The sequence below is a fragment of the Anser anser genome (genome assembly GCF_964211835.1).
Source record: "Anser anser genome assembly, chromosome: 4".
NCBI classification, from domain to species: Eukaryota; Metazoa; Chordata; class Aves; order Anseriformes; family Anatidae; genus Anser; species Anser anser.
In genome coordinates this window covers 71,850,223-71,867,272 of record NC_139724.1, presented here as the reverse complement: position 1 = coordinate 71,867,272, position 17,050 = coordinate 71,850,223, and the positions used below count along the sequence as shown (strand labels likewise).

The following is a 17,050-nucleotide window of genomic DNA, read 5'->3' as shown; positions in this document are numbered from 1 at the left end:
CTCAGCATATACTTACTATTTATAAAGTCTTTACCTCAAGTCAGCCTTTGCTTTAAGCTAAAGAAACCAAGTTACTCCCATTCCTCTCACCCAACAAGCCCCCCAGCCCGGTCATTTTGAGTCTGCCTTTGCTGTTACTTCAGCTAGAGCTCATCCTTTGGAAGATGCACGAGCAAAACTACGGATCAAATGCTCCAGGTCCTGAGCAGCATCACTGATTCATTCCCGTCCCTACCAAAAATACTTGGTCTGACGCGTCTTGTGATCCCACTGCTTTTTTCCACAGCTGCCCCACGGTGGCAATGAATCAGTCCTACCACGGGGAATCGCTTCTGACTCCTGACAAATCTTTGACTTCCAGCTACGTGACCCTGTGTTTGCACAACTCGTAACTGTCCACTGCTACCAGCACATTCCTTGATACCATCCAGCTCTTGTGCGGACTCCAGAGCCTCCTCCGTACCTACAGTCCTTGAGCCATCAGCACTTCCAGTCTGCTCGGCCTACTTCTTAGCCAAGATCCTTAATTCAGGTAACAACAGAAACCAGAACCACTTTGACTACTTCCCCTTTCAGCAGGCCCAGGTCACCTTCCGTTGCCCTCTTCTGCCATTGCCACTTGGTATTTCCCCGCTGCCTTCTGCACAAACCTTATTTAGCACATACTTTACCAGATGGAGGAGATCGAATCACATTTCCACAACCCAGCAAAATCAGTCGTAAAAGACATTAAGGTTAGTCTGGAAAAACAACCTTTGTTTATTACGGTACACTTTTCCAATTAGTCATTTATTCCAAACCTTTTATATTTTGAAATCCAGTATTTGCTCTAAAGCTCTTCAGGTGGTAACCCAGAAGTCAGTACACGTGGGTCTTGTCATTGCCTGGATGACTTCTCCCTTTTGCTCCAATACAAGAAGGAAACTGGATTGCTCTCCAGCACTAAAACTGACCGATATATCTCAAGTACCAGCATAAAAGCAATGATCGTGCATTACCACAGTGGCAAATCCCTATTACACCCATCAGTGCAGTACTTCAGGCTCAAATCCTGAATAAAAGCTTTGCCTGAACAAGCACGGATGATGGGCTGAACATGTGCACGGTTGAAGGACAGCAAGCTTCAGAGCTACTTGCTGTAAATACTGGTGTCTTCATCTTTTTTCCATTTATTGATTCACTGGAAACAAAGCTTACTTACAAATGCTGTGTCAAAACTGATGCATGAGAAGGAAAAAAAACTCCTGTTTTTTCTCTAGAAATCTGCTTCCTTTGCTAGCAAGACTGTCAGCAATTCTCCGCAGCCAGATGTTAAATGTTTGTTTTACAAACGTTAAAGAAGCTTCTGCAGCCCTACAAGGAATCATCTTAAAACGTGAATTACCAGTGAAATATGAAAATCCACTTCAACTGCAGGAGATTGCATTTGATTTTTTGCACCAATGTTTTGGCCACAAAGCTGACTAGAGGCCTCTCTGCTGGGATAACCTGCAGTTTACAGCTGTTTTCTGATATGTTTCTGGAACGACTTTGCCATCAAATAAATCATACTAGGTGACATCTTGGTCTCTAGAAGGAAAAAACCTTCCACTCTTCCATGGAGACAAAATTTTACTTTATGTATTCCTTGGGAACAGACCCGCACTTATCAGCCTTTCTTGATTTGCAGCCTCCTGACGTTTTCCTAACAGAAGTGGAGGTGGGAATGGGAGACAGGAACTTTCCATGGATCCCATAAGAACTGTTCAACAACCAGAGGCAGGCAGTTACTAATTCAGATTAATGATGAACACGCAGATAAGAGACAACCTACCAGGTTTATCTCCAGGTTCACTTCTCTCCCGTCCCTATCTCCTTTGTGCAGCAGCTAAACTTGCTCGTTACACTGTGCAGGGATGAAAGGACATCCTGAAAGAAGCGTGGTAAGGCCAGAACAGCTTCCAGATGAAAACCTGCCGTAAGAACACTTCTGCCTGTGAAACAACCTCTTGCAATACAGCAAATACAAACACGTCCTGCTGCACACTTCCATCATCACAAAAGCAAATAAAACAATGGACACTTCTCACGTTGGACTTCGGCAAAAGACGTTTATTATTATTATTATTGTCGTGTTGCTGTTGTACCTGCTCTGCTCTGCCCACAGTGGTAGCATAAATGCTGTTACCATATTGTAGCTGATGATGCCGGTGTACAAATCAAAATCCATCTTAATTTCAAACTCCATTAGAAACACAGGAAAAAAAGATCAACATTTACGAAATGTAAAGGGAAAAATGGTACGGAAAGAATTTTTTTTTTTATTATTTTTCAAGCTTCCAAGACGGTATTACAAACAACAGAGAGCAAAGTAAAGCTAGAAATGAAATACTTGACAGCATCTGTTTAAAAATTACAGCTAAGAAACCTAATAAAAGTTGAATAAACAGTTACTAGAAATAAAAATTTTTACACATATGATATTTGTCTGGGATTTTTATTTCTTTAAAATAATTCATACAAATGGTTACAGTCACAAACATGATTTTAACCAAAAATATTGCTAGCCTACCACATTACCAGGAAGGAATCAATGTAGGCAATGAAATGCTGCTACTTTTCAGTAGTCTAGTGCCTTTTTCGCATACCACCAATAATATATACTTTAACTGGTGACAAAAAGCACAATGCTCGTTTATACAAAACCTTTTTTTTCCTCAAAATCTCTTTGCAAGGTTGTCTTCATTTTGAAATAAGGGAACTCATGCCAAAATTAGGAGAAACGGTTTTTCTTTTGTTTACTAAATTATTCTAAAAAATAAGACAAGCAGGTAGAAAAAACAATGCACTGTGTGGCGTAGAAAGAAAAATGGGAAAAATTCATTGTCCTGAGAAGTTTGCCAACTGCCTCATTTTTGGGCATGTTTTAAAATATAAAAGAAAAGATTTTTAATCTCAAAATTGGTTTGTTGAATGCCTCCCTTATGTTTTTCCTTGTTGACAGCTAAGCAAACAAACCCTTTTTAATGTTCTAAAAACTGTACACAGACAAGTACATTCATGATATAATTAACTACTAACTTCTCTTGCTTAACAAAGAACCCATAGGACACAGAAACAGTGAATCAGTCCACTGGACAGGGACAAACTACAATTTATACGGAGGAAAAAATGCTTCCAAATCTTCTTTTTGTCTCCCACCTTTTCCTTTTATACTGTATATTGGACCAGTTTCTAAAACAATAATCGTCTCCTCCTGTAAGTTCATGGTTTTGCCTTTAATCAAAATCCAGGGTTTTGTGTTTGGTTATTTTTTTTTTTCCACACGCTGAAGTTGAAATCTCTGATGTTGGGAATGCTGTTTTCGTAGGCTACAATTGGTCGCTCGGGTGGTCTCTATCAGCTTCTGGTTTGACAGTTTGGCCGGGGGAAGGAGCATGGGGCGGGTGGGCTACAGCAGGGAGGCCGTGTGATAAAGACATAGGGTTGGGGACTATTCCTTCTACTGCCGTAGGTATGCCAGTTGGAGCCACGCTTACAACACCTGGGGGATACCTGCTGAGAGAAGAAGAGGAGAGCACACGTTAAAACCAAGAGATGGCTGACAGAAAAGCCCACCTTGCCTCCTCCTAGAGGTACAGAGATGTTTATTTTATTTTCAGACCAGTGAGAAATACAGTTGGTTAAGCTCACGATGAGATACCATATGTGGATGCTGTCAAATAAAGCAAAACATGCTGTGTTTCGCCCAAATGAGAAACAAAGACTTGCTACGATTTGCTTTGGTTTGTTTTTGTTTTTTTCCCAATTTGAGATTTAATAGCAAGACTGACAGCATAGCAATGGAAACAACTGCTCCTCTCAAAGTATATCTCAGCACAAAGCAACTCACGCTAGGTCTGCACAATACGTATGTCCTCTGGGACTGTTCCTCAAGTCGACCTTTGGAAATTTTTTTTAAATTTTGAAATTTCACTGTTGTGGTTTGAAAAACTATTTCTTTAAACTAATCTTGCAATCAGAGCTTTCTGACAGCCCCCTAAAAGAGGGATCACACTCACACTCTTGAGAGGACAAATTCACACCTATTACACCCAAGATTTTTATTATTTTTTAAGCTCCGAACTTGCCACAGTAGTTGTCTGAAAGAGAACCAGTACTAGCTATACAAAGGACAAAGTGCTTTAGGCAGACTGCAGTAAAGAGAGATGCAAACACAAAAAAACCTGTGGAAGGTTTTCAAGACTTCTTACTCTTTCTGGATGAACACCACGGTCCTTTTATAAATTTAATTTTAGGAATTTAATAAACAAAACCAACTCTGATTTAGCTTGATTTTATGATGGCTCTGATACTACCAGGCTAAAAGAAAATCTTTCCCATCTACTGTTTCAGTCCCCACGGTCAAATGGAATTAATGAACACTTGTATCTCATGGTGCCTATACATAAAAAGAACAGCTATAAACAAACGGCTTTTCCAAAAATGTTTTCTCTTTAGCCAAGGACCTCGGTCCCAGCTTGCTGGCCCATGCTGGCCACTTACACTGCCCCTTTGGTCCCGTTCCCCCCCACTCCATCAAACAGCTGCACACTTAGCCCTTCTTCTCTTCTGCTGTGTTCTGCTTACTCAAGCTCCCTAGTGAGAGTGTTATCCGTACTGAAAGCCTAAACACACAATCCTACCACTTATTCATTGTGGCATTTGTTGGCCTAGTGTTTATTTAAAATTAAATGGAAGAAAAAGCACATGTAGTCTAGGCAAGCTTTTTCAAATACCACATTGTTCTGCAGGTGATTTTCCTCTCCTCTGAGTTCCTCACTGAATCCCTCGGGGAATTTCACCCCCTTTCAGTAGCATCTTTCCTAAAGTAATGCATGTTTGTACTGCTCACCTCGAGTTCCCTCAAACCGATAGCACATTAGTGCAGAACTTATGCAGAACAGCCAGGAAACTCCGAGGAAAAGCAGGATGAAAGCCCATTTATCTGTTCTTTTTTCTACCACAGGACCTGCTTTTTGCAGACTGTGCCAGAGGGGCTCAGCATGGCTATATGATATGGCACAGTGACAATAAAGACACAGCAGTCACCATGGGAAAGATTCCTACAGATCCTAATGCTGGCTGTTACCTGCGATGGATAACCAGGATGTGAAGGACCACACCACCTGTAGGCCAGAGAACTTTGTTCCCACTTGTACACGTATTTGCAGGGCTTCCTATGCTAATTCCTTCTCCAGAGAGGTTCCTTAGAATTAATTTGCAGTTGCTAATGGAATTAGTTGCTTGTTTCGGTACTTCAATTTGAATCTTATTAATCAAATTTGCTTCAATTCCTGTGAAAACTGTCCGACTGGGTATTGTTTTTATTTATTCAAATTTAATTTTCAAACAGCTTATCTGTTACTCTAGGTGCTTTGTAAAAATCACAACAAGAAATGACAAGAATTTCTGTTTATAAGCCCAACACAGCAACCGTTTCCAACACAGACCCTCACTTTTTTAAAACCATATTCCTCGAGCATACACACGCAGAACAGGGACAGATCAGGGCAAATTCTCCATCTGTGTTTCCCTCAGGAAGAAAAGTCAGAGCTTCCCCTCCTGGAAGTGGGCAGAACGAGACGAGAAGCACTAGCAGTTTTCTTACGGGCACGGTAGGCAGTCCAGACTACACATCTGTTATTCTGCACTGACTTCAGATATTCTTTCTGTACATAAAAATGATCCCCTTGGACACTGTGTTATTCTATCTGCCAGCACCTCTCCTCAGAAGCAAGCTTTCACTTCATAGAGTTGCTCCTAATCTTCCTCCTCTGGCAGCACTAAGTCAGAACGGTTTCCAGGTAAAATGTCCACTGAATTAAATTTTTGAAAAAAGCAGGAGAGGTCAGTTACATCTCATCTGCTGCTTCATACTCTTCCATTCCCCTTTCCCATGTGGTCTTTATGCAGAAAATTACAGTAGTCCTCTTAATTGGAACTGAAATGCAACTTTAATTTCCATGTTAATCTGTATTTTTTTTATTTTACAGAAGCACCTTTCACTACATTGAGCACTGTAAAAAAAAAACTGAGTCTGCCCCAAAAGCACTTAAAATTCAAGTGCCCAGGGCCAGGCCGAGAGGCGCTGGGCACAGCCCGGGGCCCAGGAGCTCGCTGTGAGCACCAGGCAGCCCTGCTGGGCTGGGCGGGGATGGAGCCTGGCACAGGCTGCCCAGAGCCTGGGGGGCTCCTCCTGGGGGGCTCCAGGAGCCGCCTGGACGTGGGGCTGGGCCCCCTGCTCGGGCTGACCCTGCTGGGGCAGGACTCAGAGCAGAAGGCCCCAGAGGTCCCTGCCAGCCTCAGGCAGTCTGCGGTTCTGTTAAGCACCTACCGTATGTTACATTACATGCAGAGTCTGAAAATGACCAGTGAAATACCTTGGTGTGAAAAAACTCCTGAATGGTTACCATTATCTAACTACTCTCATCCAAGTACCTCTTACGGGCTGGGATATTCTCGTCTTCTGCCTGTTAGAAGGCAGAAAGATATGTCAAGATGTCTATAAATTGTACAACTACTGTTTACTGGCTGTGGTATTTCATTTTTCCTATAACCTGCTCTCTCTGTGACACAGAAAATGGCAGGGTGTTATTTAGCAGGCGGCTCAGGAGAAAATTCACAATAATAACACAAAAGCAGGGTATATTATCCCGCTTCACCAAGACTATTACAAATATTTCCTTCTCGGGAATATTGTTAATCTGCATTTATGGGATAGGTCCTGTTAGCCTAACCCTTTTTGTTGATGGGGTGTCTTGCCTTTTGCATAGCAAATGGTTTTGTTTTCCACAGAAAATGAAGATATTCAGAATATCTAGATTATATTCTGCTGATGAATGCTCAATGTTCTTTGCTAGCGATAATATCTGATAATTTAAGAGCTCTCTCCTTTATCAAAATTCAAGTAAATGATATATCCCAAATTAAATAGCCTTGTTAGTTTTAGTGCACTGATAGAGCTATTTGCATTTTTTAACATATAAATTATTATCCCAGGTCTTATCTTCTAATGCAATTACATGACTGTGATACAGTTATTAGCACATCTGAAACATCACATCGCTTGTGAAAGGCTCCACAACTCAGCTAGTTGAGCACGATCTTGCATTGCAAAAAGACAGAAAAATTTGTTTCAAACAACCAGTTCAAATTCTGTATTTAATACAGCTAGGAATTAAGCACCAGCAAACACTGCTACTGAAACCTATTTCTTCATAAAGCTTGAGCTCCAAGTTCCATATATTTTGTACTGCACAAAATAACAACTGCTCTAGCCCAAACTCAAAGACCACTCCATCAGCCCTCCAAAAAGCAGTTTTCCGTGTTTCTTGTATTACTCTTGTGTTTCCCTCAAAATTGCCAAAGTGAGTTCTCTTTTGGATTTGAAAACAAATGTGAATTCACAGTTAACTTATGATTTATTTTATCCTTTGAAAAAACTGACTGAAACAATGTCTACAAAAGGCATTTATTTCTGTGCTTATCCTGCTTAAATTAAATACATATGGTCTTTACCTTGTAAATCATTAACTCCCCAGACGTTCCTAAGTTAAAATCCATTTCTAACTGTGAAACCTGCTTCTGCTGGACTTGTGACTCCCCCCCAAAAGGGAACAAGCAACTGCATTTTATTTGGGCACACAACCCTGTGCTCAACTGCCATGACATAGTTGGAGTTATCACCCCCAGTTCAGGAACACCTGCCAATAAGCCTCAGCTGCATTCAGATATGCCCCGAGTAATTCAAATTGAAGTCAATGAAACCAAATGCTGTGTGGAAGAGAATACGTACACTTGAACTTTTCACTTCAGCAAATAAAAGCAGCCTTCTTCAGATATTTAGCGCTATGGGTACTTTTCCCTAAAGTAAGTATCTTGACATGCACTGAGGTATGTGCGTGTTGATCGAATCAAAGTTATTCTTTTCCTTTGATGAGCTTACAGCTACTGCTGAGGAGATTAAGGCAGAGGGTGGTGATGCTCCCTCTGTCATCTCTCCATCGCTTTCTGAAGAGATTGCTAGAACTCCTTGGGACTTAAGAGCTTTGCCACACTTCTCAGCACTTTATGGTTGGGTTCTCATACAGCGTAACACAAAAAGAATTCCTACACCCAATAAAAGTAAGGGACAGTCCTCCTGAAGAAGGACGATGATAAGAAAGATGTACGAAGAATGAGAGCAGAAAGATTAGAAGAGGTTAAAAAAAAAGTATTGAACTGCCCCTTCCCTCAAGTCATTGCCTTTCAGCAGCTGTTTGTAGCTTTCTCAGTCACTTCCATCCTACTTATGAGTAAATACCATACTTGAAGTTAAAAATTGCAGACTTTTTTATTAATAAAAATTGTGTGAAGCTCACTACTAGGAAAATCTGCTGCTAGGACAGCTGCTAGGGCTAAAGAGATAGAGAAAGACTACCAAGCAAAGTAAACTAAGGAACATACATACTCAATGTGGAAAAAATTACCCTTTTCTACTGATTATTAAAAGCTGCTTTCACAGTTGATTGAGAATGCATCGATTAAAACCCTCAAATGCTTGTAAAGAACGTCTTAAAAATAAAATGCAAAATTTAAAAAACACTACTTGAAACATATTTTCATAAACACCACAGGCTATTCCACTGTATTCATTAACTGAATTATTTGTTCCCTCGTGTCTGGAGGCCACAAAACACAGAGCAATACTTTATTATTGAAAGTCTTTCTTTAACCTACTGCTTTGCTCAGAAAAAAAGAACAAAAACTTCCATTGCACTCACTCGAGATGACCAGAATTTTTTCAGTGGAACATATAGAAGACTGTATATTGTTCAGATATTACTAACCACAAAAAAAAAAGATAAGAAAAGGAAACATACTTATGCATTGCATGACTGCTTTCAGTAACTAGCAAAACAAGATTATCTTCCTGAATGCAACAATTACGAAAACAATACAGTTGAAGCCTGATCCAAAGACTTCATTTATTAATAGGAAGGTCATTTCTTTATTCCAGAATACTTACCTTTGACTTAAGCAAGTATTTCTTTTACACCTGCAGCGTGCTTACCTGTATGCAGCACCATTAAGCTCTGGATGAACGACTCCGGGATCCATGCTGGCCCAATGTGTAGCTGCAGTCAAATGATCTTTGTTAACACAGTTTTTCAGACTGTCTGGAATACGACCTAGGATGAAGCAAGGGAGAGGGAGGGAAAACAACAACAACAAAATAATAAAGTATGGTATATACTCTCAATTTATCCACGTTAAAAACAGAGTTATAAACATTTGTGTATTTAAAATATATAAAAACAAATTAAGAGATCATTTTTGATCCTCACTTCTCTCCTTTTGCCTGGGACTTAGTTGTTAATGTGCAGCTTAATTTTTATTTCTCTGTCTCTCTTTAATATATCCTGCTCTTTATATACATGGTCTCAATAAAACAATAACCACTAAGATTCATACTTCCCAAGAACTTAAAATTTGACTATACAGCATGGCTGTATATGTATTATTATATAATAATAATAAATTTATATTATTATATATAGTATACAGATACAATCCAGATTTTCTTTATGGCAACAGGAATACTTCCACCTATTTCAACAGAAGATCAGTTGGAGCCTGTGTTTTTTCTGACATCTGTTTTAATGTATTCCTTCTAAAGTTTAATCTTGCTGTGGATTTGCAAATACGGAGGCAGAAAGAGTCAAACTGAAGACAACCTCAGATTCTGCTGGCAACAGTACTCCAGGAACACCTCCAAGACCTGACCATGCTCCACCATTTAAGCATTCAGGCTCTTTGTCTCAAACTTCCTATTGGAAATTTGATTAAAGACTTACTACTCATTGCTTGCTCTTTCTATCCAACAGCCAGGCCATGACGGGGCTGCAAAAAAGACCTTTCACAGAATCTAGTTTATCTAGGGAACACTATCAAATAGTTCTGCCTCCATGACCTGCACTTTATGTCATTAGAACTTCCCATATCTCCCATGCACAACCCAAAAGGGCTTCTTAGTCCAGTATTAGACAAGGTAAGGTAAATGCCCCATTATGAGTGTATTTCTACCATTTCCCTGATTAGAAATAATTTTCTAATTTTAGTTGAAATATATAACCAATATATATATAACCACTTAATCTTCTATCAAAATTACCCATAAATTTAAACAGTATCTTTCTTTTTCTGATGTTTACCCTTCTCAGACATTTTTTGACTGCAGTCATCTCCTCCTCCCCATCCCTCTCAGCCTTTATTTTGCTGTAAGGCACGCTCTACTAGTCTCCCCTTGCAAAATATTATTTATTTTAAACTTATTTCATAATGATATTGCCATGCTTGCCCTCTTATTTCTTCCATTATTGTTTTCAGCACTCCTCCTTATTTACTATTTTCATATTCAAGGATATTGGATCTTTGCTTCTTGTTTTTACTTTATACAGCAGAACATCATTGACTTTTTTGGAACAGCAGAACAAGTTAGCATTTTTGTCTTCAGCATGCATTGATTTATTGTACACCTTTTTCCAATTAGTTTCTCTCTCAACACCCTTTCTCCTCTTTGTTCCCGTGGCGTTCTCATATTCAGCTTCATCCCACACTTCCTGTACCTTTCCTACATTTGTTTCACTGCAATTCATTGTCTTTCTCACCTCCCTAATGTTGGCCTTAGTTTGATCCTGCTACAAGCCATATGCAAACACTGAAGCGATGACAGCTTCAATACAAATCAATGATTTAGATCGCTGATAGCACAATCTCAGACTTTAAGAAAATACAGGCCTGTCTTCCCAGGCACATACATTTGGGCTATTGCACAATATTTAACCTAAAACTAGCTCTGTATAGCTGACTCCTGTTTTCAGATCTTAGCCCATTAATGCTTATTTGCACATCAATCATCCCCCAAGTAGCTATGGTATGCTGGTTTGTGCAATATCTCCCAGAGCTATTTGGACACTTGTAATAGTTATACAACAGCTTCATGAATGTACTATTCGAGTTCTTCTGGAGGATTGGCACAAAGACTAATTCCAGGAAAAGGATGGTCAGGCTCTTCAGGTTACCTCTCGAATAGAGAGAAATAGGCCTGCAAAGAGCAATTCGGATCAGGAGCTTTAGAGGTGCCCTTAATCACCACCCAGAGAATCCTCTTCTTTCATTTCTATAAATGAAACCGAATCATCTAGCCTCTCTAGGCACAAGATCCAGGACAGGCTACTGCTAGTGGTTTTTGTACAGCAGAGCAATGTGTTGGCACTGAACCACTCTCAAGGTGACACAGACAGCCCTTCACGTCTGTAGAGCATTCAGCCTATATTGCCAAGGGGAAAACAGCAAAGTCCTACTAAAGAGAGAACATTAGTGCTTAATGAATCATTTTCCAGCATGAAAATACTCCCTTTTATTTTAGGCTAACAAGGGATTCAAACCAAAGCCAAATGGCTCACTCTTCTCATTTTATTTATTAGCAGTGCATGTTCAAGACATAACTGTTTTTTTCTTATGTGAACAGTTTACAATTACATGGTAGTTATACAACAAAGAGATTTTGTCCTTTAAAATGCTGGACTTCCTTAGCAATGTTTTAAAAAGAGGAACATCAGAAACAGAGTACCTACCAACAACTACTGAAAACTTTGTTCTGATGTAAGAATGAGTTGTGACATAAGCCTTGCTTGGAGCAGCATGGAACTCTACATGCTTTATCTTCAAGCATTACAACCTTAAAGAAACTGAAATTTCAGACTGTCCTCTAAGACAAATTTAGATGAAATTTGGAAAACACAAAGAGAAAAGAACAATGGAAAAGAAACTGCTCATGACAAGTTTGAGGGGACATCTATGAAAACCTATGGAAGATGCCAGCAGTATCTGGATGACTTGCAGTAAAATCCATCACATGGCTAGTATTTACAAGCAACAAAAATAAAAAGGGTTTTTTTCACAGTTAAGCACACTTCTGTTATATGGAAAAAATGTTTCTTTTGCACTTCCTGCCTTTTCTTTGTACTTGCAATGATCATCCAAAATTATCTGTTCCAGTGCTGACAACAAACTTGGTATTTGTGGTTTCTATGTCCCAAATACTAAAAGCATAAACAAAACCTGAGTATGGCTCTTTTCAGCATCTTTCATGACTGAAGAATGAAAATGTCTGTTAAGACAAAATACACAGTAAAGGAGATAATGAGGTGAGTTAGTACCTGTGATTGCCCTTCGGATCTCTCGTGCTGCTTCCTCCCGCATCTCAATTGAGGCTTGTTCACTATACCACGCTGCGTGTGGGGTACAGATCAGGTTTGGTGCATCCTTCAAAGGGCCCTGACTAAAGCTAAATGAAAATTTAAAACAAGATCAAATGACAAAAAAAATTGGGGGTGTAGGGGAAGGAAAGGGGTACAGGGGGAGATCCAGAGGGATTTGTATATACATTCAGATTAATTTCTACAACAGAAAAGAACTGCATTTGTATTCCTTGTTGGATTTATTTTAAATTCCATCAATTAATTTAATACACTATTCATAGTATAAATAAATAGAAATCACCTCTCATTGACTCAAAGGGTAGAACCTATGTTAAGTAGCATTAGCAGAAAGAAATATCAGCTTCTGTCCAATGCGCTTATTGCTAACTACAGCCACTGCCATTCCAGTACTCGTGCAGAAATGCATAAAGCAAGACCCAAATCAATTCAGGATGCCAATCTGTTTGTCCATCCATCAGTTTTACTTTTATTGCACTAACTTTGCTATCTCAAAGGTCTGACACTTAGTCATTAAAAAATAAATCTAACAATTATTTGCACGTTTATTAATGATACAAGCTTATCAATCAGCATCAACTTTTTGATAATTCATTTATTTGTTCTGTTATTTTAAACTATTTTTTTCATTCCTGTTCTGTATAGAAACTCCAAAGAAAGACGGAAATTTACATGATGGATTGATTATCAGGGAAAGCAATGAATAAAGTGCTATCACAGAGTAAAAAAAACTGAAAATAGTGGAAACTTGCTCCTCCTACCTATTTTCAGTTTTAATAATCTTACAGTCAGCTGCAACAACTGTAGAACAAATATTTTAAGACATAAGTGTGTATTCAGAGTTGGTAGGAATTCATAAAATTATAGATTACATTCGGAGTTTAATAAACATCTGAATATTTGGCAAAACTCTTGAATAAAGAGGTGCATGCTGCGATCAGATAAGACATGCAGCACTGAAGCCAAAGGAAATTGTGGCTGTAATCCTGCAACTGAATCTCTGCAGATGGCATCTCCATGCAGTAAATGGGGCTTCCTACAGGTGCAAAGGTCTGCTTGTGCAGATCGGAGATCTGAATTGTGAAGAATGTATACCGCTGAAAGTCTCCTGAGCTGTTAGACTCTGGCTTTGCACAGCACTACTGCATTGTAATAACCACATTTAGAAGTACATGAATGCAGGGTATGCATAAATAAAATTAAATATTTGAGATGTGGCATTGTGTCTCAGCAGATAATAAAAATTCTACCTAAAAGGACAGTGTTGCTATTTTTTTTAGTGTCCTATTCTCCCTTGCAAGCTGATTCAAGAGAGACTGTCCTCTCTCCAGTCTTCACAACCTGCCCTCGGGTCTTGAATCTGTTCCTCTTCAAAAAACTACATGGATTGTTTCTGTTAAAATTAACATTTCTCCCTGCCCAGACTGAGCATCTGAAAAAGGCTTGTCACGTAAAAGCACTAAGCTAGTGCAGTCTATTCTCATAATTCAGAAGTCAGGCTCAAAATTCCAGGACATACCAACAAGGCTCGCTTCTGTTTAGCAGTGCTGGTATCAGAATACCAATGCCGCTTTGGGAGTGGAACGTTTCTGCCCAAAACACTGGACATGCTCAGTGTCATTCAGAAAAGTAAGGCCAGTGCTCCCAGCACTGCTAATGACAGCAGAGTTACTACTCTCTTGACAAAGAGAAAGGGTAAAAGAAAACCAGGCCTGAACTCTGAGCACCTTTCTTTACATCTTTTTTTTTTTTTTGCAACCTGAGATGTTTATGGCCTTCTTGCAGAGGGAATGTGGACAGAAATTATGCTTTTTCCTCCAGAAAGGTGTCATAAAGTACTTGTTTCTCACACCAAAGCTCAACCCTTTACCTTCTGAAAGCCTGTTCAGACATCATCATTAGTTACCTCTGGAGTTTCGTCAATGACAAAGGAACACTTCCTCTCAATGCCAGGACACAAAGCTGTGCCCAGCACTAGAATTTGTGTCCCTGACATTTCTACTGAATAAACCCATTGGATTTTGTATTTTATTTTAAAAAAGGCATTAATCTTGGATGTCATTTTTTCACTTCTGACCATATACACAAGCTCCATCTACTTTTGCATTAGTCCAGTGCTGCACAGATTCATGTTGCTTTACTAAGGAGTATTTAGCTACCAAATGAAGGGAAAACTCATTTACTTGTTGCTGTTGATCGTATCATGCACTACGACTTAAAAATAAGAAAGTGAACAAAATAAAAAGAAAAGAAAAGGAAAAGCACCTGAATGGTTCTGACTCATGTACATCTAAGGCTGCCCCTCGTATCCTTCCTTCCTTCAGGGCCTGTGCAAGTGCTTTTTCGTCTACTAACCCACCTCGAGCTGTGTTGACCAGGAAAGCCCCTTGTCTCATCTAGGGAAAGTTAAAAACAAGAATGATGAAATAAAAATAAATGAAATAAAATCGTTGTGGCATTATTTTTTTACTCAAAAGAAGCATCCAATACAACAAAGGCTATTCAGCTGATTTAACCTGTAACAGTTGTCTTCCCTTTCCATTGGAAAGTACCACAAAATGTGATGCTTCTAACATAAAATGCTATTTCACAGCATTTAATAACCTTGTTTCTTTTAAGTAGTGTCTTTTTATAGAAGCTTTGTTTCATATATTGTGCAGTAACATGATCAAAAGATACAACTGTGCATATGAAACGGACAGATCATTTTATGCCTTTTTATTCCACTGTGAAATTGCATGAGACAGAAACTACAGTACATTCTTAAACAAATTCATATTTTGTGGTTTTAAACTTTCACACAAATAAAAGCCTGTATGAATTTTTCAGAAAAATCAATGCTTTTGGATTTTCAAACACTTTTCCCTTTAGTTGCCAAAACACAGTAGACCTATGTTTTATTTATTGTTGTGACTTCAGCTTCCTCCTCCCCATAAGACTTTTGAAATAAAGGTCTAAAGAATTCTTACGTTATACAGTTAAAAGGCATGAAAATGAATTTGGTTGAGAATGCTGTGTGCCCAGGAGAGAAGCTGTGTTGTGCATTGTGCAGATTAGCATTGTAGATGACACTGTGTGGGGAGAGCTACAAGAATTTATACCACAATATATCCACAACATGAAAACAAAGTGGAAGTTTAAATAAGAGAGATGGTACGGAAAAAAAAAAAATCCCTACATCTTGCTTCCAGCCACCCTAATGCTTCATTTTTTACCAGTCATCTCATACACAGCTTCTGATCTCAGAAGCATTTCAATATATGAAGGTAAGCATATGAAGAGCAGGAACCATGATGAAGATGAATGATAAAAATCCCATTTTGAACTGACTCCATCTCTCACCATAAGAAGAAGAAAACTCCAACATTTTGACACCACATCAACTACTTAAAGCCTACACAGCAAACTGAAGCTTATGTAAATGGCTCCTTTCTCTGAAGGGGATTCAAAATGCCAAATTCATGAACAACAAGGAGGTTTGGATGAAAGTCAACTACAAGTTTTTTTTTTACATGAGATCATTGGATATATTAAACAATTAACATGCATATGCTTGCAGTGAAGTTTGAAGAAAAAAAGAAAACGTATTTTACTGGCCAACTCACTAGCTTTCATCTCTCCCTCCCTCTCCCCATTTGCAGAGACTTGGGCTTACAGGAGAACATTTATTGGTCTGTATATCAAAACCAAAGTCCATTTACAGTGGAATTAAGGGATACTTTAGTTTTATGCAATTAACTTGGGAGTTTGAGCTGTGAGGAAATGGTGGCATGACCTTAAGTTGGTCGTGCAACAATAAGGCGTTCTTGACGGGAGCCATCGCTGCATCTCCACTCAGTAAGAAAGCTGTGAGAACTAGATTAAATCTAGCACAGGAGGGCTCACCCAAGCAGCAATCACACCTGTTACACAGGCGTGCCACGTAGGCTCGTGGGAGCTTATACTGACTTCCTATTTCTGCGTTCTTGGAAATGGAAGAGTAATTTTGAGGTTTAAGTATAGCCTAGTGCATTCATATGCGCTTTGAAGAACTTGAAAATTTTCATCAGTGAACCCTGTTAAAATCTCCTGTCCATCCATAATAACCTTAAGTTTTCATCTTCAGGATTATTTACAAAACTCTGAAGCTAGTACTAAGACAAGCCCAAATCAAACAGAACATGGACACATAAATGCATTCTAGTGGGAATGAATTACGTGACTCATGACAAACCAGAAGGGTGGATGCAGCCGGAGGTGACCCTTTATAAGGGGTGGAAGCTTGAAAGAGAATGTCACAGCTAGAACTGCTGACAGCTGTTAGCGTTCACCTGCATTAAACCTGCAGAGCTGCTTTAAAAGCGTATTGTGTTTAATTGCAGCATCATCTTCTCCAATTTGTAGAACTGAAACGATCTCAGTTTCTCTTAAGAGCACTTGATTACCACGGGTTCAAAAACCCAAGCTTGAAACACTTCTCTGAGCTGCTCTGGAACTACAAGGCCAAGCATGACGGCTAGGCAGAATGCTGACTAATTAAAGGGAAAGGCCACTGAAAGAGAAGACTGGCACCAAACTTTCAAAGACATTTTAAGGCTATGTGATTTCAGATTCTAAACAAAATTCAGGGCGGGAATTCAGGGAAATGAGTTTACCTGGTCTAGTGGAAGGTGTCCCTGCCCAAGGCAGGAGGGTTGGAATTAATGATCTTTAAGGTCCTTTCCAACCCAAATATTCTGTGAGATGCACCATACTTCTCCACACTTTGTTTAAAACCTGGTTATTAC

At 39.2% G+C, this 17,050-nt stretch overlaps 1 protein-coding gene across 13 annotated transcripts in view; it reads right to left on the bottom strand.

Moving 5' to 3' along the window:
* Nucleotides 1-2,070: 2,070 nt before the first annotated feature.
* Nucleotides 2,071-17,050, bottom strand: part of CTBP1 (C-terminal binding protein 1) — a 147,371-nt gene continuing 132,391 nt past the window's right edge. For 7 of the 13 annotated variants that reach the window (XM_083836300.1, XM_083836301.1, XM_083836298.1 and 4 more), the window contains 4 exons: nt 14,550-14,680; nt 12,225-12,352; nt 9,074-9,191; nt 2,071-3,537 (listed from right to left, as the gene is read on the bottom strand). In XM_083836300.1, the coding sequence (XP_083692426.1) occupies nt 3,351-3,537; nt 9,074-9,191; nt 12,225-12,352; nt 14,550-14,680 (564 nt within the window). In that variant the 3' untranslated portion in view covers nt 2,071-3,350. The remainder of the gene's footprint in view (nt 3,538-9,073; nt 9,192-12,224; nt 12,353-14,549; nt 14,681-17,050) is intronic. The other 6 variants (XM_083836291.1, XM_083836292.1, XM_083836302.1 and 3 more) reach the window with 2 other exon arrangements.